This window comes from Glycine max, chromosome 1 (assembly GCF_000004515.6).
Source record: "Glycine max cultivar Williams 82 chromosome 1, Glycine_max_v4.0, whole genome shotgun sequence".
NCBI lineage: Eukaryota > Viridiplantae > Streptophyta > Magnoliopsida > Fabales > Fabaceae > Glycine > Glycine max.
In genome coordinates, this window is record NC_016088.4 from 5,602,244 (window position 1) to 5,625,412 (window position 23,169).

The window sequence follows — 23,169 nt, forward strand, 5'->3', positions numbered from 1 at the left end:
TTTTCCACACTTCTAAAGGGTTCGTTCTTCCTTCGCCGTTCCAAATGCATCATCACGGAACAATGTTTGAACTATCTCGGACATATCATATCACTGCAGGGTGTGGCACCTGACTCAGAGAAGATCCAGGCAATGACACAGTGGCCTATACCAATGTCTACCTTTGATCTCCAAAGTTTCCTTGTCCTTACTGGCTTCTATCGGAAATTCATCAAGAACTATGCCACCACCGCCGTGCCATTAACGATACTATTATGTAAGGATAAGTTCTCGTGGAGCCCCGAGGCACAAGCAACTTTCCAACAATTGAAGTATTTGATGACTCAAGCACCAATATTAGCTACGTCGGACTTTACGGTGCCCTTCACATTGGAGACGGACGCCTCCGGCACAACTATCGAAGCCGTCTTACTCCAACAATCATGACCCATAGCTTTCTTCAGTAAACAACTATGCCTGTGCCTACAGAAAGCCTCTACCTACATCCGAGAGCTTCACGCCATAACCTTGGTCGTGCACAAGTGGCGCCACTATCTTTTAGGTCATCCTTTTGTCATCATGACGAACCACTGGAGTTTAAAAGAGCTCATGGCACAGGTCATACAAACTCCTGAGCAACAGATTTACCTCTCCAAACTCCTTGGTTACGACTACACCATCCGCTACAAGCCTGAGTCATCGAATGTCGTTGCAGATGCCTTGTCCTAAATTCTGACAACCCCACCCTCCCTTCTCATTCTTTTAGTCCCGCATAATCTTGTCTGGAACCAACTCAAGCAGACGCTTATGCAGGATCAAGCATACCAGGACTTCCTTCACCAAGTCCAGGCTTGTCCTACCAATCATCCAGGCTTCACCTGTAAACATAACATGCTTTTCTTCAAGGACAAGCTTTGGTTGCCTGCCGGTCACGACCTTTCGAAGGTGCTCATGGATGAGTTCCACCAAACACCCTTCGGGGGCCATATGGGTGTTACTAAAACTCTCCATCATATACAACAACACTTCTCTTGGCCACACATGTGAGAAGATATTCGAAGTTACGTTGCTCGGTGCATCACTTGCCAACAGGTTAAGTATGAGACTCGTAAACCTGTCGAACTCTTGCAACACTCATACAATTCTTCCATTCACAGTGGCACGGGTTTTTCCCCATTCGAGGTTACCTTCGGCAAGCTACCTCCTACACTTCCACTATACTCTTCATGTGCATCATCCGTAGAAGCAGTTGATACATTGTTAACATCGCGGATCGCTATTCACACCACTCTTCAGCGCCGCCTGCAAAAATACCAGGCGACACATGAAACACATGGCTGACAATCATCGTCTTGACCTCCAATTCACAGTGGGCGACTGGGTATATGTCAAACTTCGTCCATATCGCCAAACATCCGTCCAACCAACCTATTCCAAGCTGTCCAAGAAGTTCTACGGCCCTTTCCAAATCCTAGATCGCATCAGCGCCGTCGTTTACCGCCTCCAGTTGCTAGATAACTCCAGGATACATAATGTTTTCCATGTGTCTTTACTCAAACCTCACCACAACACCATTCCGACGGAAAACCAAGCACTTCCACCCTTCAACTTCGACAACCACCCTATTGTTTACCCTTTGCACATTCTGGATTGGAAAACCGATAACATTGTTGACCCTCCAATCCAACAAGCTTTGGTGCAATGGCACAGCTTGCCACTGGAAGATGCAACATGAGAACGATGGTCCGAGTTGAAAGCTGCTTACGACCTTGAGGACAAGGTCTATTTTCAGGGGGAGGGTATTGATAGCAACAAGGGACTCATCAATACCACATCATGCATCATCAACCCAACACCATGCATCGAGGATCCAAAGTCATGCAACAAACCCGCACGTGTTATCACCAAACCAAAATATCTAGAAGATTACGTATAAGCAAAAGGGACCCAACTTAGTGCCTTTCCGTTAGAGATGTCGCTACGTAGGAGACAAGCACCATTAATTAGCTTTCTATTGTAACATAAGGGATAATATCTTCTGTAAAACTCTATAAATATAATACTTTGTGAAAGGAATAAGACAGCAAAAATCATTTTGAACCTTTAGCTTCTTTGCATTTTATCTTTCCCGTAAACACTTAGCTATCAAGTGATTAATGTAATTTATTCAAACTCAAAAAATAAAAATGAATACAAAAGATAAGATGATTTTGTATAATAATTTCCTTGAATTTATTTCTTTTCAGTTAATAACATCTATAATGGCAACAACCTTTTTAGGTTTCCACTTATCTATAAATATCTTTATCTCTCAACTATACATGATAAGTCAACTACTTGATAACTAATTAATCTGATGTTACCCATGCCATAACTAATTATGTACCCCTCAATTGCACACTTTTATTCTTTATTTAACTTTCTTTCTTTTTATTTTATTTATGTTTTATTAACAAATATGTTGAGAGACACGAACCTCTCTTTTCACTATATATTGCTAAACAAAAAAAATATATAAATATAACAATACAATTATGTATTAAAACTAAAGTTTATTTTTCCATCTTATCATAAATTTATGCTTTTATTGAATATGTATTATTAAATCCATGACCGAAGTTACAGTAAGTAGTCCCGCCTGGTATCGGTTTCCCCGCCCCGCCTTGTCCCTACACAAAACATGTTTCAAAAAAAAAAAAAACATTGTGTGTAGGCGCCATATCCATTGTATAAATATGATATTATGGCAAAAAAAACACATTTTTTTTCCATTGTATATTGATTGTATGAATTATTTTTATTTTTTTTTTCATTTTAAAATTTCCTATTCACACCTATATATCATATATTATATAAACAATGAAAGTCAATAAATATGAATTTAATTATTTAATTTTAAATATTCTCAATTTCAATTAAATATTTTAAAATTAAATAATTAAATTCATATTCACTTACTTTCGTTGTTATATAATTTTATGATATATAGGCGTGAATTGGAAATTTTAAAATGAAAAAAATTAAAAATAATTGAAGTTGAGATTTCACAGTAAAATCATCTTTAATGTAAAAGGAAACCTAAAAATACTAATAATTTCAAAACTTTTAAAATGAAGTTAAATGCTAAATAATAGCAAAATTACGCGTAAAAAATTGTTTTACATTTAAGAATGGAGATTCTTATATAATATAAGTGTTAATGGTTTACGTTTGACCGTAAAGATTCATATTCTATCTAAAGATTGAAATTTTATTTTTATGAGACCATATATCTCGATGGTAAGTAATCCTCTTATAAAAATGATTTTACAGGGTGTAACATTATCTTTTAAAAAATAATAAAATACTTTCAAACCCAAAATAAATCAAATTAATAATTTTTTTTTTAAAAAGTGAGTCGTGTCACTAGTATTCTGCAGCAGATACACACACACAAAAAAGTATTATGCAGCAGTTAGGCACGTAAACAATAGAATAGACTATTAAACTGTCACGGCTGTTACTAATCTGAATCAGTGTTTGTTTTTGAGTTCTAGTGTTACATATGTAATATGTAACTACATCAAATAATTGGAAGGAGAATTTGTCTTGTCCAAACAAATTAGTTTCTTGGAGAAGATACATGTAATCTATAAAATAAAAAGTATAACATAGACTAATTAATACAAAAAGACATAAAGAGAACGAGTATATACTGTTCTGATACCATGCCTTAGTTTGTAACCTTCCATTTCTGTCTATAAATTCATCTATTCCCTATATCATTCCATAATTGTGGCATCCACTCAAAGTTAAAAGCACAAAAATCACACTCCTTAATCATCCCATCAATTCCTCCCCCCGAGAAGAAAAGAGGGGACAAAATGGAGTTGAAGGAATCCATTTTGATTAAGCTTCTGCTGCTGCTACCCTTTTTCTCGGTTCTATGTGCTTCACCGGACTTCAATTTCTTCTACTTTGTTCAGCAGGTAATATATGATTTCATTGAAAGATCATGCTTTGTGTTATAAAAAATAATTATCTCATTGGAATGCGATTTGCATTTTGCAGTGGCCAGGATCATACTGTGACACACAGAAGAGTTGTTGCTACCCCACAACTGGGAAGCCTGCAGCAGATTTTGGCATTCATGGTCTGTGGCCTAATTACAATGATGGCACATACCCATCTAACTGTGATCCTAACAACCCTTTCAATCCATCTGGGGTACTTCATTCTGCACCAATTGAATTTTTCCATTTGTTCTTGTATAGCCTCCAAAATTGTCCTTTTATTAACCTTGCCATTCTCATATCTCAACTTATTCATTTACAAATCAAATGATTGATGATGCATCTTGTCCATAATTTGTTAATATGTATATAATAAAGGATAAAATGTGTTTAAGTCCATGTATTTTCGATAAATATTGATAATAGTCTCGATACTTTAACTTTGGTCAATTTGGTCTCTTTATTTTAGAAAAACAGTGGTTTTTGTTCTTAATCATCACAAACGGTTTTCACTATTAAGAGGGACAAAAACCACTTTTTTTTTTTTGTAAAATTCGTGGACTATATTGATCAAAGTTGAATTCTGAATTCTATAATCAAAAGTCATCCATAGTACAGGGGACTAATCCCTTGACCATGCAATACCCCTTATATCTCCCACTTTATCCAATCATAAATTATGTAAGTTGCAAGAAGGACTTTTTCCCCTTATATCTCCCACTTTATCCAATAATAAATTATGTCAGTTGCAAGAAGGACCTTTTTCTATCTTGTTTATTACATTTGAATCAAAAGGACTTATGGCTTTCTATCTTGTTTATTACATTTGAATCAAGAGGACTTATGGCTCCATAATGATTGTATCCAATTTAAAAGTCACAAAATTTGTTTGCCATCCCCTCAAAAGACAAACGCTTTCTGATTTTTTAACTTTTTTTAAATGTCATTTTTATATTGAGGAACAAAAGGTGATGTCCATCCCTTACTAGATAAACCTGTCTACCTTTTCTATGGGGGAAATCACCAAATAACAGAATATCTTAAGAACATTATATATTGTTAGAGGCCTCTATTATTTGTATGGGTCTTTATGGAAACTTTTTTCAAGTTTATCGTAACGTTCAAATTAGATGGTCATGCAATCATGCCATAACTGCTACGTAGGGAAAGCCTAAATAAATAAATAAAATACTTCTAAACCTCAAATCATAATCTCAACTACATATTTTAATCCTGAAAAGTATTCTGTCTCTGATGATTAATTTGCCACTAATTTGTCTTTATATATGATGACAGATTTCTGATCTCACTAGCAGTTTGCAAAGTAATTGGCCCACACTGGCATGCCCAAGCAGCGATGGGATAACATTCTGGACCCATGAATGGGACAAACATGGCACTTGTTCAGAGTCAGTCCTTAAGCAGCATGACTATTTTGAAGCAGCTCTCAACCTTAGACAAAAAGCCAACCTCCTCCAAGCTCTTACAAATGCAGGTACATATTAAAACTTTGTTAATTTAACACGGGTTGATTTAACTTAACTAGGAATCTTGGATTGTCTTGTGTGTTTGGATATGAGTCTTAATATACAGTTATGTTATATTCACGACTAAAACAAGATTGTTTCTCATGTATGGTCTAGACAAAAAAAAAAAAAAAAAAAACTATTAATATAAATATTTATAATGCATGTCTATTAAACTCTAAAGCATTTAGAGTTTAAAACATTTTTTACACATACATTCAGAATTTACTTTATTGTTTCATCATGTTAATAAATAAAATAATGTGATGAAGTGATCAAATCTTACTAGACTTCTAATCACTAAATTAAACTCATCTTAACCCACTAGAATCGGCCTAGTTAGTGGTAAATAGATGTATGAGAACTTAAGTTTGATTCTTATTTATTTATTTATGCAATATGATTTTACTAAATCAATCATTGTGAAACATGCATTGTGTGTTGCCAGGAATACAACCAGATGGGCAATCCTACAGCTTGAGTGACATCAAAGAGGCTATAAAGAATGGAATTGGGTATGCTCCATTCATTGAGTGCAATGTGGACTCATCCGGCAACAGCCAGCTATACCAAGTTTACTTGTGTGTGAACACTTCTGGGTCAGACTTCATGGAGTGCCCTGTGTTCCCCAGGAGCAAATGTGGCTCAGACATTGAGTTCCCATCTTTTTAGTTTCTAAGACAATGTTTATTCCAGTTAATTTACTGATATTTTAATGTGTGTTGTTGTCCTTTAATTTTCATAACCAATCATAGTAATCATGTGAAAGTGCTTAATTCAATAAAATGGTGTATACAATTATAGCCAACAATAGTGCAAATTCTTTTTCCAAGTTGAGTTAAAATATACAGCTGAGGACCAATGGGAATAAGTCCTAACAATTGATTTTATCTTTTCCAGGGTTTTAAATTGAGTTTGCAGTTTTGCGACCACGTTAAGGTTGTCGTGATTACAGGTGTCACGGATTTTAGGATGAATGCGTCATTTAATTTGTATGATTATATAATTCATAATAACCTATAATTAATCATTTAATTTGATTCTGATTCTAAACTATTTTAAATTAATTCCTTCCATTTCACATCTAATTAATAAATTTTGCACTCAATAATCAATTCCCACTAATTTGTCACCCAATTAATTGATGTCCTACTCACTCAATTAATTCATTTCTGTAAGTTTTTTTTTAACCTACCCCCTTCTCTCAACTCTAGTGTCCTTAATTTTTTTTAGTATCCGAACAAAATATTGACCAGTCTTGATATGTTAATTTTTAAGTTTCCGTTAAGTGTTGTAGTTAATTGATAACATGACAACCTTGTGAGAGTGTTGCATTTTTTATTTTTCAATTTTGCGGTGATTCAAAATCGTCAAAAAATAATTCTTGGCTTTTTTTGAAAGGTATCAAACGATATCTAATGGCTAAAATCGCTAAAAAATACTTCTTATAGGAACTCATGACTCTTTCTTTAAATCAACATGTGAAGGTTTCTCATAGGTGATAGATATCATTTTAACAACTAAATTAGATTATAATGAAGTGGTTGTAATTTTTATAACGAATTTTCTAACCCGGGCAAATATGCATAAAATTATTAACTATGCACTTTCAACCAACTTTAATGAGCTAATTCTTTAAAAAAGCAATAATTTCTCTCTTATTTATTCTTTGAACTAAATTCAATGTAACACACACGGTAGAGCCACATACGTACCAAAAAATGTAACTTAGTTTTAGTTTACTTAATTTTTTTAATCAGCAAAATGATATTTGTATTTATATGTAAAGACACGATGGGTGCCAGAGCCATTTACAAATTGTGCTATAGGTACAAGGTTTCCCCATATTAACATAAGACACATATTAATATGACATAACCAAGACCAATAAGCCATCACCAAAAAACCAGAAATACACGACCATGTATTTTCATCAACAGACCAATGGTTAGTGGATTGACTCACGCACTGTTATGCCAATTCCAAAACCTGCCAACAAAAATTAAGATACCAAGCACATGCCCCATGCAAAACAGCACATCCCAAGTGAGGGCCACCCGTAACAAAATCAAGGTGTGAACCATTCACAAATTGGCAGAACCAGTTGAAGAATACCAATTAATAGCCACTCCATTAATTCATCGCAACACATACTAGTTCCCTGCATGCAAACCAAAAGTTAATATGCATTGTAACTAAACCTCTCCATGCATGCATAGACTTTATTTCCATCCACTGCTAAAAAAGGTGCATTCTACGATAGCAAAATTACGACCGTTCTCCAAGAACTATCTTAATTCAATTGCAGTGACAGTTTTGTAATATGAATAACTTCAACAAAAACGGTTGTATAAAAATTGTATTAGAAATCTGTGTTTCACAACAGGTTTTTGTAAAACCGTCCTAGTATCATTTCTCTTCCAGCAATTATAAATTGAAGGGTGCGTGTAGCTCAGTGAACTCACAGCAAAGAGAAACCCTAAAATTTCTTTGTCGTGATGGAGATGCATCGATGATGACGTCGACCTCGACTCGACCAACGAACCAACGACTTGAAGAAGGTGGCTCATTCTTCTTCAGATCTAATCAAAGAAATAAATGGGGGAAGCGTTGTAACTATCACGCGCGAAAGGACACGAAGGAGAGGATGGCGGGCGTGGAGTACCTCACCAACTTCTAGAAGCTTCCAAAAAGAGGGTATCATCTTCCCAGCGAGCACTGAGCAGCAGTTGCAGGGAAATAAAAGTCGTGTCAGTGAGCGTCGCATTCACGACGATGGCAAAGATGGTGATACTTTATCGTCGCATTCACGGCAATGGTGATCGTGGCATGTTGAGCAAGTCAAAGAAGAAGCAAGGGCTCAAGCGTTGCTGGCTTCTGCTTAAACCCCAACACACCACCATTTTCGATGTTGCGTCTCATCTATTCAACACTTTCCGCCTCCACTACACCTGTCCCCATGGCATCGTCCTATAGGAAATCACGAATCAAATTCGCATATCTTGATTTTATGATTCGATTAGTTTATTGAGCTATTGAGTATATTGATTTGACAATTGAAATTTTGGATAACTATGGTGATTTTGTTTTTTTTTTTGGGATTTTAATGCAGATGGATGGCTTTGTTTTGCCATCTTTTGATTCCACTTTTTGAAGGATAAGGACATTGTCTGGTGATCCCTAGGACGATAATGTAGTTTTTAAGAAACTTTTTCCCCCAAATCTCAAGCTTTTAATTGTTACTAAAGGTTCACAGGGTTGCAGACATTACACCAAGGTATGCTTACCATAACCATTTGATATGATGTCACCCATCTCATTGGAATCACAATTTATCTTTTCGTCTGTGGTTTGTTTTGTGGGTGGGTGTGTGCTACTATGCTTGTATGTACGTACAGTCATGAACAAATATCATATTTACCTCACTCAAGCCCTAATTAAGGCTTGGGCTTAAGCGAGGGCCTCTAGTGAATCCAAGTTTGCTCTCTAACTTGGCTTGCTTAAGCCTTATCTTGCTCAAGCTTAAGGAGCTCAACCACATTCACTATCTTTGTGATTCTTCTCACTCAAGCACTCATAATGACTTGCTTGAGAAAGACATCTTAGTGTCTCCTCATTTTGATTTTAGCTTGTTTGGCTTAAGTGCACACATGCCATGCTTAAGCGAGAATGACTTAGTTTCTTCAACTGACTTAAATTGATGCAAAAACTCTACATAAACATAAAAAGTCCTAAAAATTCTAAAGTTCTTGTGTCATTATTCACAATTCACTCTAATCATAAGGTAAAACAAGACTCAATGTATAAAAAATGTCAGATAATCATCTCAAATCATATGTGAAATTAAGGTATATTTAGCGATTATCAAAGCCCGCAAAATCATTCTAACACATCTCCCTCTCTTAGAACACGAGATCCCCCTATGTTGCAAGAAGTGCATTTGAGTTGCGCTTGGCAGTGTTGTAATATTACCTAGCCATCCACAGCAAGCGCTCCAAACCTGATGGATATATATACAATTAAACAACACATGATCACTGGATTCATCCTATAAGTGACACAAGGGGCAAAAAGTTGACAGTAATGTTACCCCTCTCCTTACCAAATTTGACTTAGAAGGTAAACCATTGTGCAAGATTCTCCAAATGAAACATTGTACATTGGAGGAATTTGTAGGCACCATATATCAAAGAACATTTTTTAACTTTCACATCCCTTTCTAAGATCACTAATGGACGAATATGCATAATTTATCCAATATTGTCCATTTTTTTCATCAAGCCCTAACCACCCATCTTGCAAATTGCTATTTAAATTTATAGCATCCTACTTTTGTTTTAAATTTTCTTTCAAGGCCTCCTCCCACATCAAACTGAGCCTCCTCCATTGTAGATCCTTGACCACACTTCATTTTTCCACCTTCCCATATTATGAATTGTTTCTTGTTGTTGCAAAGATAGACCAAATAACCTAGGGACCACACTTCATTTTTCCACCTTCCCATATTATGAATTGTTTCTTGTTGTTGCAAAGATAGACCAAATAACCTAGGGTATAAACGTGCTAAATTGTCTTCCTTTACCCATTTATCTTTCCAAAACCTTGTCTTCCCCCTATCCTCAATCTTCCACTTACAACGAGAATCAAACCAAGTAGAAGAGTCTGGCCACCACAAATATTACATAAATCTCACCACCAAATGGAAGAGTTGTTTTGACACATTTCCATCTACTAGCCCCTCCACCCTATGATTTGACTCTTAAGATTTAACCCACAATGTTTCCTCTTGGTTAAATAGATTCCATCTCCACTTGCACAAAAGTACGTTATTAAAAGCCCTCAAATTCTTTACCCCTAAACCCCATGTGTCTTGGACCAACAAACTTTTTTCCAACTAACCTAACAAATTTCTTATTCTCATCCCCCTCCCCCCTCTTAAGAATTTTTTTTTTTTGCAACCTCTTAATTGTTTTTCACAGTCCTAGGAATTTTAAAAAAGACTTGAAGAACAAAGGAAGAGAAGATATTACCGCGAGAGATAGATCTATGCTTCCAAGAGTTCAACCTCCTAACAACTTTATCCACAATAGGCTTCCAAGTTTCCTCTTTTCTTGGATTAGCTCCAATAGGTATGCCAAAGTAGACAAAATGACAATTTGGTTATCTCACAATTCATCAATGTAGCAAAAATCTCCAAGGTTTCTCCATCAACCCCCAATGCTTCTAAAAATCTTTAATGGAAGTCACTTTGAGACCTGGAATGAGTTCAAAACATCTCAACATGCTCTTTATGGTAAGCACGTTGGCAAAGGTAGTTTCCCCAAAGAAAAGAGTAGCATCTGCAGATTAAAAGAGATTGACTTCAACCTTTTGTTTAACCTCCAAGAAGCATGAATAATATTATTTTCAATAACTTGCCTCATCATCCCACTAAGTCCTTTAACAACTATATTGAACAAAAAATGAGCCAGTGGATCCCCTTGACACAATCCCAATCCCCTGTTGATCATGAATTCCAAGGTTGGGCTATTATTCACCAACATCAAAATTGATAGATAAATTATATCTTCTTTATGTTTTGTACAGAACCTTCTAATGATATAAATTGTATTAGATGAATACATTCTTATATTTCATTCTTGTGTAAGGATATGTTTATAGCTTCTACATTATATTATTATATTTAAAAATTCAATAAATTTAAGGCTGGACGGTAGGGGATGGATTGGGTTTAAGGTGTCAACTTAGTTGGAATGCTTATCTTAATTTATGATATTGTTTCATGTCATTTTTTTTTTTAAAAAAAAAAATATTTAAAATTTCGAGGTTCCTAAATTTTTGACTAATCACAATAATACCCTCTAGATGTTACAAGAGAAAGAATGTTGCACTAAAAAGAAAAAATTGCTTCATTTAAAGTAAAAGAAATTTATGTAACTCTTTTTGAACGTTGGGAATAAAAATGCTCTATAAAATATTATAGCAATTATAGCAAGAGTCAGTAAAAAAAAATCTATTTTATTAACTTTTATCCATCATGCATTAAATTTTTACAAACTAATATTCATTTACAATAACAAATTATAGTTCAAAAATGAGTTTTGTAATTCGTTAATTACTTTATTCAGTTTTTGTGACTAAATAATTAACGCTGAAAACAAATTGTGTTGTAGTGTCTCGCAAGTTATTCCTTCTAGATCTGGATCCATAGCTTCTAACATGAGACTCGGAACATACGCATATGGTTCATGGTTGTTACCTGGCATATGAACACGGAAGCATTCAATTGAAACACGTCAATGTCTATCAATTAAACCAACTATACTTGATATCATTTCAACTAAAATTAGTTGATACTCCATCTTTGTTGCTATATATATATATATATATATATATATATATATATATATATATATATATATATATATATATATATATATATATATATATATATATTTCCATTTCATATATAAATAAAAAATAATTAATTTTATATTATTTAAAAAAATTAATTGATATTATTTAATTTTACTAATTTTAAGTGAAATTATTCTTAAAATATTTTTAATTAAAACTTGCTATTATGAATAAAGAGTCATTAAATAGTTATAATTAAATAAAAAATATTTTAAAAGTAATATATAAAATTAGTTAAATTTACTTATATTTGAGTTAAGATACAATGTAACTTTTTTTATAAGACTAAATTATCTAATTCATCAAAATTAAAAAAAAATAATTAGTTTAGTTAATTATAATAAATCTGTTTTTAATTCATAACTTTTTGAAAAATTATATTTATAATTAATATTTATTTCTTTTCTAATTATTTTTAAATATTTTTTTTAAAATTAAAATTTTATAATCTAAAAATAATTAATATAAGAAATATTATAAATTAAATCTTATAAGAAATAAATAAACAGTCTTATGAATACGAAGTATGATCTCTGTGGTCCGTTTACATTAATCAATGAAAGATTCCAATTATTATATTTTCATGCATTTAATAATTTTTATTATAAACGTTTTAATCAGAGGAACGATTCCCAAACCAATAGTCGGGCACTTCTATTAATGTTGACATGTCAAAACACGTAATTTAAAATATCATCTGAAATCAAGTTTAGAACATGGAAACAATAATTTGCAACTACGAGAAGAAGAAAATGTGATAAGGACTGACAAGAAGTTGCATATATATATATATATATATATATATATATATTATATGGGAAAGATAGTTGATATTATTTCTTTGTTGCTAAAATCACGATCGACACGCCAAACATCCCCTCCATTTGATTTGCACGCAAGACCACCAAACTTCCCTTACCACAAAGCTTCATACAAGCATTATAAACTAGAGATTAAGTCTTTAAAATTGTAACGAGAAACAAGATTAAAATAATGTCCTTACATCCGTTACTAAATGTTCTTCTTTTTAGTTTGTTGGTAAACTTTCAAACGCATTTTGAACGTACCCATAATAAATGATAGTCCAAGTCCTTGCCACGTCGAGGTAGCTAGAAAAAAGTAAAACAGACTTGATAAATATGCGATTATTGGTACGTTAGGAGCCTTACAAAGTTGACCCTTAAAATGTATTAAACTTTCTTAATTAGTTGAAATGAGAGAGATCTAGCTTTTTGATGTCCTTTTCAAGCTGTCCATTTAAAACAATATTAGATAACAATTGTATTAATATTTAATTATGAATTCATTTCATGAAAATGTATGATTTTAAAAGATGACATGACTATATATGTAAGTGTTTTAATCTTCTACCAACAGAGCAATTATATATACAATTATACCTTAAAACAATAATCATCATCAGTCAATTTAATCTTTAAAATTATAAAAATAATTTAGTATTTGAAATTATAACAATAAAGACTAGAATGATTAACATTTGGTAATTTCAAAAAATTTAATGATACTTTTATATAATTTCAGAAACTAGATTAACCGATACTTTTTTTTCAAGAGATTAACCGAGACTTAAAATTCTAGAAACCAACAATTTGATGTATAACTGTTTTTCTATACGTGTAAAAGTTTTAATTTGTATGTATTAATATTTAAAAGTGTTAATTCTAGAAACTAATTTGTCAATTTAATCAATAAAATTATAAAATAGTATTTTAGTATTTGAAATTATAACAATAAAGACTAAAATGATTAACATTTTGTAATTTCAAAAATTGAAAAGCTATTTTTATATAATTTCAGAAACTAGATTAACCGATACTTAAAATTCTAGAAACTAATTTGATGTATTATTGTTTTTATATGCGTGTAAAAGTGTTAATTTGTATATTAATAGAAAAATGTTATATAAAAAAGAAATGTTAGATATCATAAATGGTGTGTTGTTTGAAGGAGTTGGTACAGAAGGAGTTGATATGTACCAAATCACCTACCCTCATTTTTTGTCTCCTTTCGTGTTTCTCTCATTAGAAAATGGCATTCAGCAAAAATAAAAATAAAAAATTAACCAAGTGAGGGTGTCGATTTTTAACCACTTATTATTTTCTAATTGGGATCGACAATAGGGAAGGCAACGAATAGTAAAACTAGTGATCTCAACCCGTTTCTATGGTATCCTTTAAAGGATAATGTTCTCAATATGTGAATTATCAAATATTTATTAGGTTTAGAAGTTTGTTAATAAACAACATATTTGATAACTTATTACTATTGGCAGGTATAAAATAAGCAGCCGATGTATATGAAAAATCATTTGAATTTTTTTACTCACCAAGGTATTTGATATAAAATAGTCCTATGAAAAGTAATAATCAATCTTTATTGAAAATTTTGAATACACAAAAAATAAATATTTTCTTCTCAACACGATTTATTTCATATTTAAGATTAAGATTTGAAATTATGAACAACTAAACACATTATCACTTGTACTAACCGTTGCTATATATTTAATTAATTAGTCAATGGCAACCTTAGAGGGCACGTTGTAGTTTTCGTGGATAACCCTTACACTTTCCACCATAAAAGTACGTGAAATGTTATTAGAGAAAGAGTGTGATATGATTCGCATATTCCATAGCATGCCTTACAAGCTCACGCATCATTTCATTGACTTACGGGCCTATAAAAAAGATCACTTTATAAGTTTATATCAACATCATTCATTAATTCCTTTTGCTTGTGTGAAGTGCCAAATTAAGAGAGAAACAGAGAGATAGAAGGAAAAGCATCAAAGATGAAACCCAACTTTTCATTTTTGTTTAAGCTTTTGATACTGCAATATCTAGCAGTTCTATCCATTTCTCAGGAATTTGATTTCTTCTACTTTGTTCAGCAGGTAAGTCATGAGTTCTGCTTAAAAAGCTGAATAGTTTAGTGTTTCATTTTCCTTCTTTATTTTTTTTAATAGTGGATTCATTTATATATGTCATTGTGTATTCACATTTTATTTTGATTCTTCACTTATCATGCAGTGGCCAGGAGCATACTGTGACACAAAGCAGAGCTGCTGTTATCCCAAGACTGGGAAACCTTCAGCAGATTTCAGCATTCATGGACTTTGGCCTAACTACAATGATGGATCATGGCCCTCAAACTGTGACCCTGACAGTGTCTTTGATAAATCTCAGGTACTTATAATTTGATGATAGAAGATGAATATTTTGGCTAACAGGAGGAGAAACTATTATAGATTGTCTAAGATCATTAATTATGGTCTTGACTAATTTTCATATAACACATAACTGAGGATTATTATTTTTTTTTCTTGTAATTTGAAAAATTTAAATACATCTGTCACATAGAAATTGCTCAGATCATAAGCACGTGTTCTTTTGTAGGAGAGCTATGTGTATAAATTATTTACACATGCAGTCATGTACTATGTGCCAATGAAAGATTTTCAAGTAATTAAGATATGGTAACCAGCACAAATGCACGTGATGATTGGTTGGAAGAGCTTTCAGTGTACAGAAGTTTATGATCTTAATTATATTTTTAATTCTTAACATTTGAGTGAATCTAATTTTGGTCTTCAAATTTATAAAACAATTTATTTTAATCCCTCAAATTTTTAAAAAAATAAATATATTGTTAGTTCCTAAACACTAAATTCAAGAGAAACTAAAATGATTTTTTTAAAATTAGTTTTAACTCCTAAGAACTAAATTTTAACTACTAGGGATTAAAATATTTTTTTCTTAAACTTGAGAGACTAAAACTAGATTATCTCACGAGACTAAAAACATAAAGTCATTAAAAATTACAATATATAAAACTTAGATCATAGCTAGAAGGATTAGTAGAGGAGGTTTAGGATTGACTCTGTGCAAAGTAATCTAGATAATGCAATGTTATATATTCTTTATACCAAGAGCAATGCTGTGTTTGGCCTTTAAACAATCTGAAAATATTGGTGTTGGAAGAGACAGAAGTTAATATGACTAAGGCAAACATGCCATACACGCGCTTTATATACATGTCACGACCCTCCGTTTCTGTTCCTTTAAGACATTTAACTACGCAACTGACTTCACTTAGTATGATAGAAATTGAATAACTAGACATCTCATCTATTTTCTTGATATATTTAAAGTTAAGCAACTAATGTATGGATCGGATCTAAATCTTACACGTAAGAAATAAAATAAGGATCATCTTTTAAAATAAAATAAAATAAAAGAGAAGGAAGAAAATACCTAGTCAATAATCATATCTTAGTACTATATATATTTGATAAGTTTATTAAATATTGGTGTTATGATATTAGTTCATTTATCAACTGAAGCACACATTAATGAGGCATACTACTTGGTGTAGATCTCAGATCTCATTAGCAACATGGAGAAGGATTGGCCATCCCTGAGCTGTCCAAGTAGCAATGGCATGAGGTTCTGGTCACACGAATGGGAAAAACATGGTACATGTGCAGAATCTGAGCTTGATCAGCGCGAGTACTTTGAAACAACTCTCAAACTGAAGCAAAAAGTAAACCTCCTTCGGATCCTCAAGAATGCAGGTACACAACACTTTCTTTTTATCTGTTGTTTAAAGTTAATTATAACACATTAAATTTAGAGAAGATGAAATATACACAAAAAGTATAAAATAATTTGATATTGTCATTCAATTATAACTCATCATGTATATTAATTAAATTTGTTGACTTTCATAAAATGGTGTGATTTGTAATTAAATAGTGATATAAAATCCCGTGGATACATGACCATTAAAATCTTAAATTAATATGGGTTACAATTCTTAAATCTATCATTGGTCTTATTTTTTATCTTACATCTAATCACAAAAAATAAACTACACTTAAAACTCTATAAATTAATAATGTTAGGACAGAAAAAATTTATTAATTTAGAGAGTTATTAATTTATCGATAAATTAATAATTATTAATTTAAAGAGTTTTTAAGTAATTATACTGTACATACCAAACAAAGGCAAATTAGTCTATGTTTTTTAGAATTACGTTGCAGCGAACTTTGGGACTCAACGTAAATTAGTAATTACTGTGTTCATATGTATTGGAAATCAATAATGACTTTTGAAGCACAGTAAATGTAAACAAGAGAAACAAAAGGAAGCACTTATGGCGTCGAACACTCTTCACAACTTTATGATACAATACAAAAATATAACATCTGAGCTATTAGATGCAATAAGAAAAGTTAGAGATGAGCTCCAAATAGACTTCAACTTTAAAGGAAAACAAATAACTATTGAATCATATTTCAATAGAGTGTAATATATATTTTTTCAGTTTCAATGAATTATTAATTTATGATTTTTTTGGGACCAAAAATTATAAAAGGATCTCACGAAAAATTATTATCTTATTATTTTATCGAGTTTTTTAATTTTTTACATTGATCCAAGTCGGGACCGAATAAATTTATTATTTTAGAGAGTTTATTAATTTACCGAGTATTAATTTAAAGAGTTTATACTGTAAGATGAAATTATTAAAATATAAGCAATAGTCTCATGTCGTCCTAAGTATTTAGTGAAGGATAAAAATATTTTGATATCTAATATACTATAGTTTCGTTTTTATTTATTTATAAAACTATAATTAATAAATAATCATTAATAATGTTATTTGAAGTTGTAAGATAACAAATAAAAATAAATATACATTTTCTTTATAAAAAAAATTACAACAACCATTCTAACGGTAATAAATTAATGAATTTCAGGGATTGAGCCAGATGATGGATTTTACACCCTAGAAAGCATTTCAGAAGCTATAAAAGAGGGAACTGGGTTTACCCCAGGGATAGAGTGCAATAGAGATTCAGCTCGTAATAGTCAACTTTACCAAGTCTACATGTGCGTGGACACTTCTGGGTCAAATCTTATTGAGTGCCCTGTGCTTCCAAGGAGCAAGTGTGGTGAACAAATTCAATTCCCCAAGTTTTAAGAAAATTTAGTTCGGTAAAATTAACATGCATGTTTTCCCTTTCGCTACTCATCTTTTGTCTTTCAAAGTGTAATAAAAATAAATGTTCACATTGACGCGTTCTAATGTTCTCCCATTCAATTCCCCCTTTAAGTAATTCATGTATTGATAGTTGATACAAAAATTTAGTGTTTGGGATCAGTTTGAGAAATCCAAAGATCAAAGTGAATTTTAATTACATGGTGTCAAACCCTTTAATGTTAGCGTACATAGTACTCCTACAAGAGACTAACTCGCACTCGCTCGATTTTATATCATTTTACTCGTTCTTCATAACATTTGCTTAATACATTTCATAAAGGCAATAAAACTTTAGAATTTTCCTATTTGGCTCTAATAGTTTTCAATCGAACTGAACTAATTAATAGGTATCGTCTACTCACCACTATCACAGTTAATAGTCAACTTTCTTTAATTGTGTCGTGCTTATGCTTTTTTACGTGTAGACTAAATGCCAGCTGACCCAAATGAGAATAATCAGAATTCTGTCTCTAGAGACAACAAAACAAAAATTTCTTAGATTATTAGATTTACGAGTTTACAAATTATGTTCCATATATCAATGATAAAAATTTAATACAAATGATGCACAGTCATATTTATAATCAAACAACAACAATTATAAAGATTAATAGGCATGTACGTGAACAAGACAAGAGACGAAATTCGTGTTTGTCACCTCAATTGAATAATGAACACCAAAACGAGAAAATAATATTCTTCTTTACTTGGCCGCCAAGATTTTTCACACAACATTGAGTACTACAAAAAAATTGTCAAATAAGGCGACAAATTATAACCATCAAATGAAAGTAGAAAATCCTGGTTCGGTGCTAGATAGGTATTCAGCCTAAGTCAAATACCCATTATACCCCAATAAAATCCTTAGGACACTGAAACATACCCCATGATAAGGCCCAACATTTAGAGCGGCCGAATACCCAAAGACTATAGTTTCGCTATCCCGTAAAATGTACTCCTAGGAAGAACTAGGTATTTGGTCCAAGGTCGAGTATCTAGCACCATATATAGTAACAGGTGTTCAAACTAACCAAACACTTATCACCCCTTGTATTGTCAAGTACTCAAATTAGTCAAGTACTGTCATCCTCTAAGGTGACAGGTACTTGGCCTAGTCAAGTACCATCATCACCCATGGTAATAAGTACTCGACCTAGTTGGGTATCGTCATCACCCATGGTATCAGGTACTTGACTTAGCTAAATATCTGACACCCCTTGTAGTATCAAGCATTCGGCCCAGTCGAATACCTGATACCCTTGTTAAGTATTCAATCTAACTGAATACCCAGTAAACCTCACCCTATCTTTGGTAACTTGTTTAAAAAATATTACCTTGATTAACTAGTAAAGAATCATTAAGGGAGAGATAAGTTCTTTAATGATAATTATAAGGGAATTTACCTAAAGAGACAACCCTAGGAAAAGGCTCATAGATATAAGGCCCACCAAGGTATGTATAAATAGCTGCATGAATATCGAGGTAAGAATACTGTTGATTCTCATTTATTATCCTAATTTATTGCTTTTGACTGAGACCTTACTGGAGCATTAGAGTGTCTTTTACATGTACTCTACTCCCTGATTGACTAGTATTTTTTGGAGGAGGAAGAATATCCAGAGAATGTTAGTAAGAAATAAATTTACCCGTCTATCCCTGTGCAAGTACATTTGGTGCCCATTGTGGGGTGTAACATCCCATTTTTTTCGTAAATAAATTTAAAAAGTTTTTTAGTATAAATAAAAAAATAAATAAATATAGAATAAATAATAGGCTGAGTACCCTAAGTATAAATAACTATGTTAAGTCAGGTGTCTTCTTTTGACCTCATTTTCGTTTTTTCCCTTCTCCTATCAAAACTCTTTCTTTTTCCCGCAGCTCACAAAATCTATCTCAAAAAAATGATGATCCCGGACTCATTCACCGTTGGATCATCGTGAAATTTGAGTAACACATTTGCAACCCAATTCCAAACATTTTCACCGTTGGGAATTTTAAAATTGTATCTGAGCTTAGAGGAAAACCCTTCGCATTGTAGCCTTTTATTTTCCCGCAGAAACCCGAAATTATCTCAGTAAAACTACGATCCTGGTTTCGTTAACTGTTGGATTTTCATGAAAATTGGATACGTTGTTTGAAATTCAATTGCGCACACTTTCACCGTTGGGATTTGTGAGATAATATTTGTGGACGGAGAAAAAGGAATCGCATGAAGACAGTACAAGTGGAGGTTTCGATATTTTCTCCGCCTTTTTGACGTTTGGAAATTCTATCGGAGTAGTCGGAGGAATAACTAGAGGAATCTTAGGGAACCGCTAGAGATGCTGCTATCGTTGGCTGAAGACACGTGAGTCCGCTCAGAGGTAAGGGATGAGTTATTCATAATTGGGAATTAGTGAGAACATGTGTAGGGATCGTTAGAGATATCAATTGGAATGGGTTTTGGGGTGTTTTTGCAATTTTCATTTTATCCTTATAATTATTACAGTGAATTATATATGTTTGATAGACCAATTGTTATGAAATTGATATGCTATTGTGTTGAGCGTGAATCCTATAAATCGAGTATTTTTTCTAATTAATATGAATCGATGAAATAAAGTAAGGAGAAATTTAGAGAGATATATTGATTTTGTATTTTCTCTTTTTCTTGCTTTTTAGGTTTTTATATATAATTTAAAAAATTAATATCATAATTGAAATTGACCAAAGTGTTCATATAATTATTTAGAATTTGTGCATTGAAAATTTACTTTGTAATTTGTGATTCAATATGATGTATGCTAGTTTATATATATAGAGGTAGTTATTTATATTAATAATTTATGTAAATAATATTGTAGAGTATTATAGTATGATTCCAAAAATTATTAAATGTTGCAGTTTCAGAATATTATGGTTAAATTTGATGAACATGTGTATGTTGTACCTTATGAATATCATTAGGAATGTTATGAGATGGTTAATGTGATGTTATGGGATGTTAAAGTGTGGACATGATATTCGATTGTGAATAAGTGGATGTGTTTAACACTTGATGTTACATTAATTATATTGTGAGCTATGAATTATACAATAACCCGATCAATGTTTATGCGCAGTGTTAAAAAGAAAGTGTAGGTTCCTAGTTAGGAATCAGTGTTAAATTGTAGCGCAATGTGTTAAACGTGTTTGAAACATGAGTGTAAGGTTGTGGTATTGTATAATTCATGAGCAGTGCTTATAAATGAAATATGTAATGAATTGTGGAATAATATGTTGCCTTGAGATTATAATATTGTTATTGAGATTGAGTAAAAGTGTAAAGTAGAACAGGTGTTGAATTGTGAGATACGTGAAAACATGTAATGGTGGATTGTGACATCATGAGATGTGAAATTGTGAATGAGTTTTTGTTGTGAATAAGTGTGTGATTAACTCTTGATGTGACATTATTTGTGTTGTAAGCTGTGAATTGTACAATAACCCGACCAGTGTTATCTTGAGAAAAGTGTAAATGCGCAGTGTTAAAGAGAAAGTGTAGGTTTCCTATTTAGGAACCAGTGTTAAAGAGAAAGTGTAAGTTTCCTATTTAGGAACCAGTGTTAAATTGTAGCGCAATATGTTGTACGTGTTTAAAATACGAGTGTGAGGTCATGAGTATTGTATAATTCACGAGCAGTGTCTGTGTGCTAAAATGATTTTAGGGGTTGGACCTGAATCAGGAGGGAGAGGCCCTGACGGACTCTTCGGAGTGTAGGCCTTGGGGGTCATCGGGTTTGAGTGCTCCTTTAAGCCTATGCTGATCCCATATGATTGGAACATTCTCGCAAAACATCGTGACCCTGACTGGTCTCCTTATGATCTTACTTAGTGAGAGTGACCTGACAAACCCATTGTGTGGTGTGTCTTGTTATGTACTCTTAAGCGCCCCAGGAAGGTTTTTCACTGACATGGTACCACATTGCATACAGACTTGAGTCTTAGCATGACTGTCTCATGCGCTTGCTAATTGTTTATTATGAAATTGATGTGTTATTATGTCTTGATCAGAGCGTGTGATTCTTGTGTAAGGTGATTGATGATTGAAAAGTGTGATTGATAGATGAAAAGTGAACTTTGAATGACAAAGTGGTGGAATTACGTGAGTTATGTGTAAGTAAGTTTTATTTGGTTTATATGATATGTATATCTAGTTGTCTTGTTTCTCTATTAGTTAGGAATGTGGTAACTCACTTCCCATGTGTTGTTTGTGTTTGGACCCTGTAATGATCTTGAACTTTGTGTTTGGGGGAGCAGATGACTAGGTGAATTGCCTTAAGGAACATTGTGTTGAAGGACGTCGAGACACAACGCTCTGATAGGATATGACAGTGGGACATAAGTCTTTATATTAATTGCATGATGTTAGTCTATTTTATTTTTTTCACTAATTTAACAAAATATCTATGTAAATTTTGACGGCTTTATTTTGAGCCGAATATGTTTTAATAAGTTTTAATTAATAATAATGAAGTGGATGTGGATGTGTGGACAAATAAGAAAATATCGAACTGAGAGGACAACATCAATCACAACTCCCACCCAAGACAAATGTCTCTCAACCATCCCAAGTTGAAGTATCCAACATACCACAAGTTAGCCAATTACATGGAGTAACTCGTCCGTCCAACCTCGTTAGTACTTCGCTGACTCCTGGGCTCAGGAATCCATTTGTATCAGGAATCATCAATACACCTGATTGTGCTTGTAACATATGCAAAGTTAGTAAGGAAACTCATCTACATACACTTAGGGATTGCTATAATACAAATTTGGAAATTGACTCCATAGGTTCTTCATCAATACTTCTTCTCTTAGAATAAAATGGAGTGGTTGAATCCAAGTCTCACATCTGTTAGAGATAATGTCGAGATAAAATATATAAGTGGGGACAACCCTTCCCCGATAAGCTAACTTTTGGGGTTAGGTTATGTCATGACCTACATTCTAAGAGACTGGACAATTTGGTAAATATCCACCATCTGGTCACTAATTTGTTGTACATTATTATTTTTTTACTTATGTTTACATAAGAGCAAGGGAATTGTAAAACAATTTTTTTGGTCACCTTCACCGTACAATGTTCTAAAATATAAATACTAATGGAAGCTCTCTATATGTAACATACCCAACACCACTAATACATATGATTTTATTCTTTTTAC

General features: G+C 32.6%; 2 protein-coding genes across 2 annotated transcripts; both read left to right on the forward strand.

The window, feature by feature from the left end:
- The first annotated feature begins 3,842 nt into the window (after positions 1–3,842).
- LOC100777706 (ribonuclease 1) lies at positions 3,843–6,169 on the forward strand. Its single transcript, XM_003517941.3, has 4 exons — positions 3,843–3,947; positions 4,030–4,185; positions 5,268–5,466; positions 5,946–6,169. Exons 1-4 carry the CDS (start codon positions 3,843–3,845, stop codon positions 6,167–6,169), a joined length of 684 nt encoding a protein of 227 aa, XP_003517989.1.
- An 8,376-nt stretch (positions 6,170–14,545) lies between these two features.
- On the forward strand, positions 14,546–18,137 carry LOC100778239 (ribonuclease 3). Its single transcript, XM_003517942.5, has 4 exons — positions 14,546–14,828; positions 14,965–15,120; positions 16,310–16,508; positions 17,700–18,137. Exons 1-4 carry the CDS (start codon positions 14,727–14,729, stop codon positions 17,921–17,923), a joined length of 681 nt encoding a protein of 226 aa, XP_003517990.1. The 5' UTR covers positions 14,546–14,726; the 3' UTR covers positions 17,924–18,137.
- Positions 18,138–23,169: the final 5,032 nt, after the last annotated feature.

What these genes read in the sequence shown, in the direction of transcription:
- LOC100777706 (XM_003517941.3), top strand. Translation starts at nt 3,843, where the DNA reads ATGGAGTTGAAGGAATCCATTTTGATTAAGCTTCTGCTGCTGCTACCC. An exon ending in ACCCTTTCAATCCATCTGGG is followed by an intron (nt 4,186 to 5,267) that starts GTACTTCATTCT and finishes ATATGATGACAG; the next exon opens with ATTTCTGATCTCACTAGCAG. An exon ending in CCAAGCTCTTACAAATGCAG is followed by an intron (nt 5,467 to 5,945) that starts GTACATATTAAA and finishes GTGTGTTGCCAG; the next exon opens with GAATACAACCAGATGGGCAA.
- LOC100778239 (XM_003517942.5), top strand. Translation starts at nt 14,727, where the DNA reads ATGAAACCCAACTTTTCATTTTTGTTTAAGCTTTTGATACTGCAATAT. An exon ending in TCTTCTACTTTGTTCAGCAG is followed by an intron (nt 14,829 to 14,964) that starts GTAAGTCATGAG and finishes CTTATCATGCAG; the next exon opens with TGGCCAGGAGCATACTGTGA. An exon ending in TCGGATCCTCAAGAATGCAG is followed by an intron (nt 16,509 to 17,699) that starts GTACACAACACT and finishes AATGAATTTCAG; the next exon opens with GGATTGAGCCAGATGATGGA.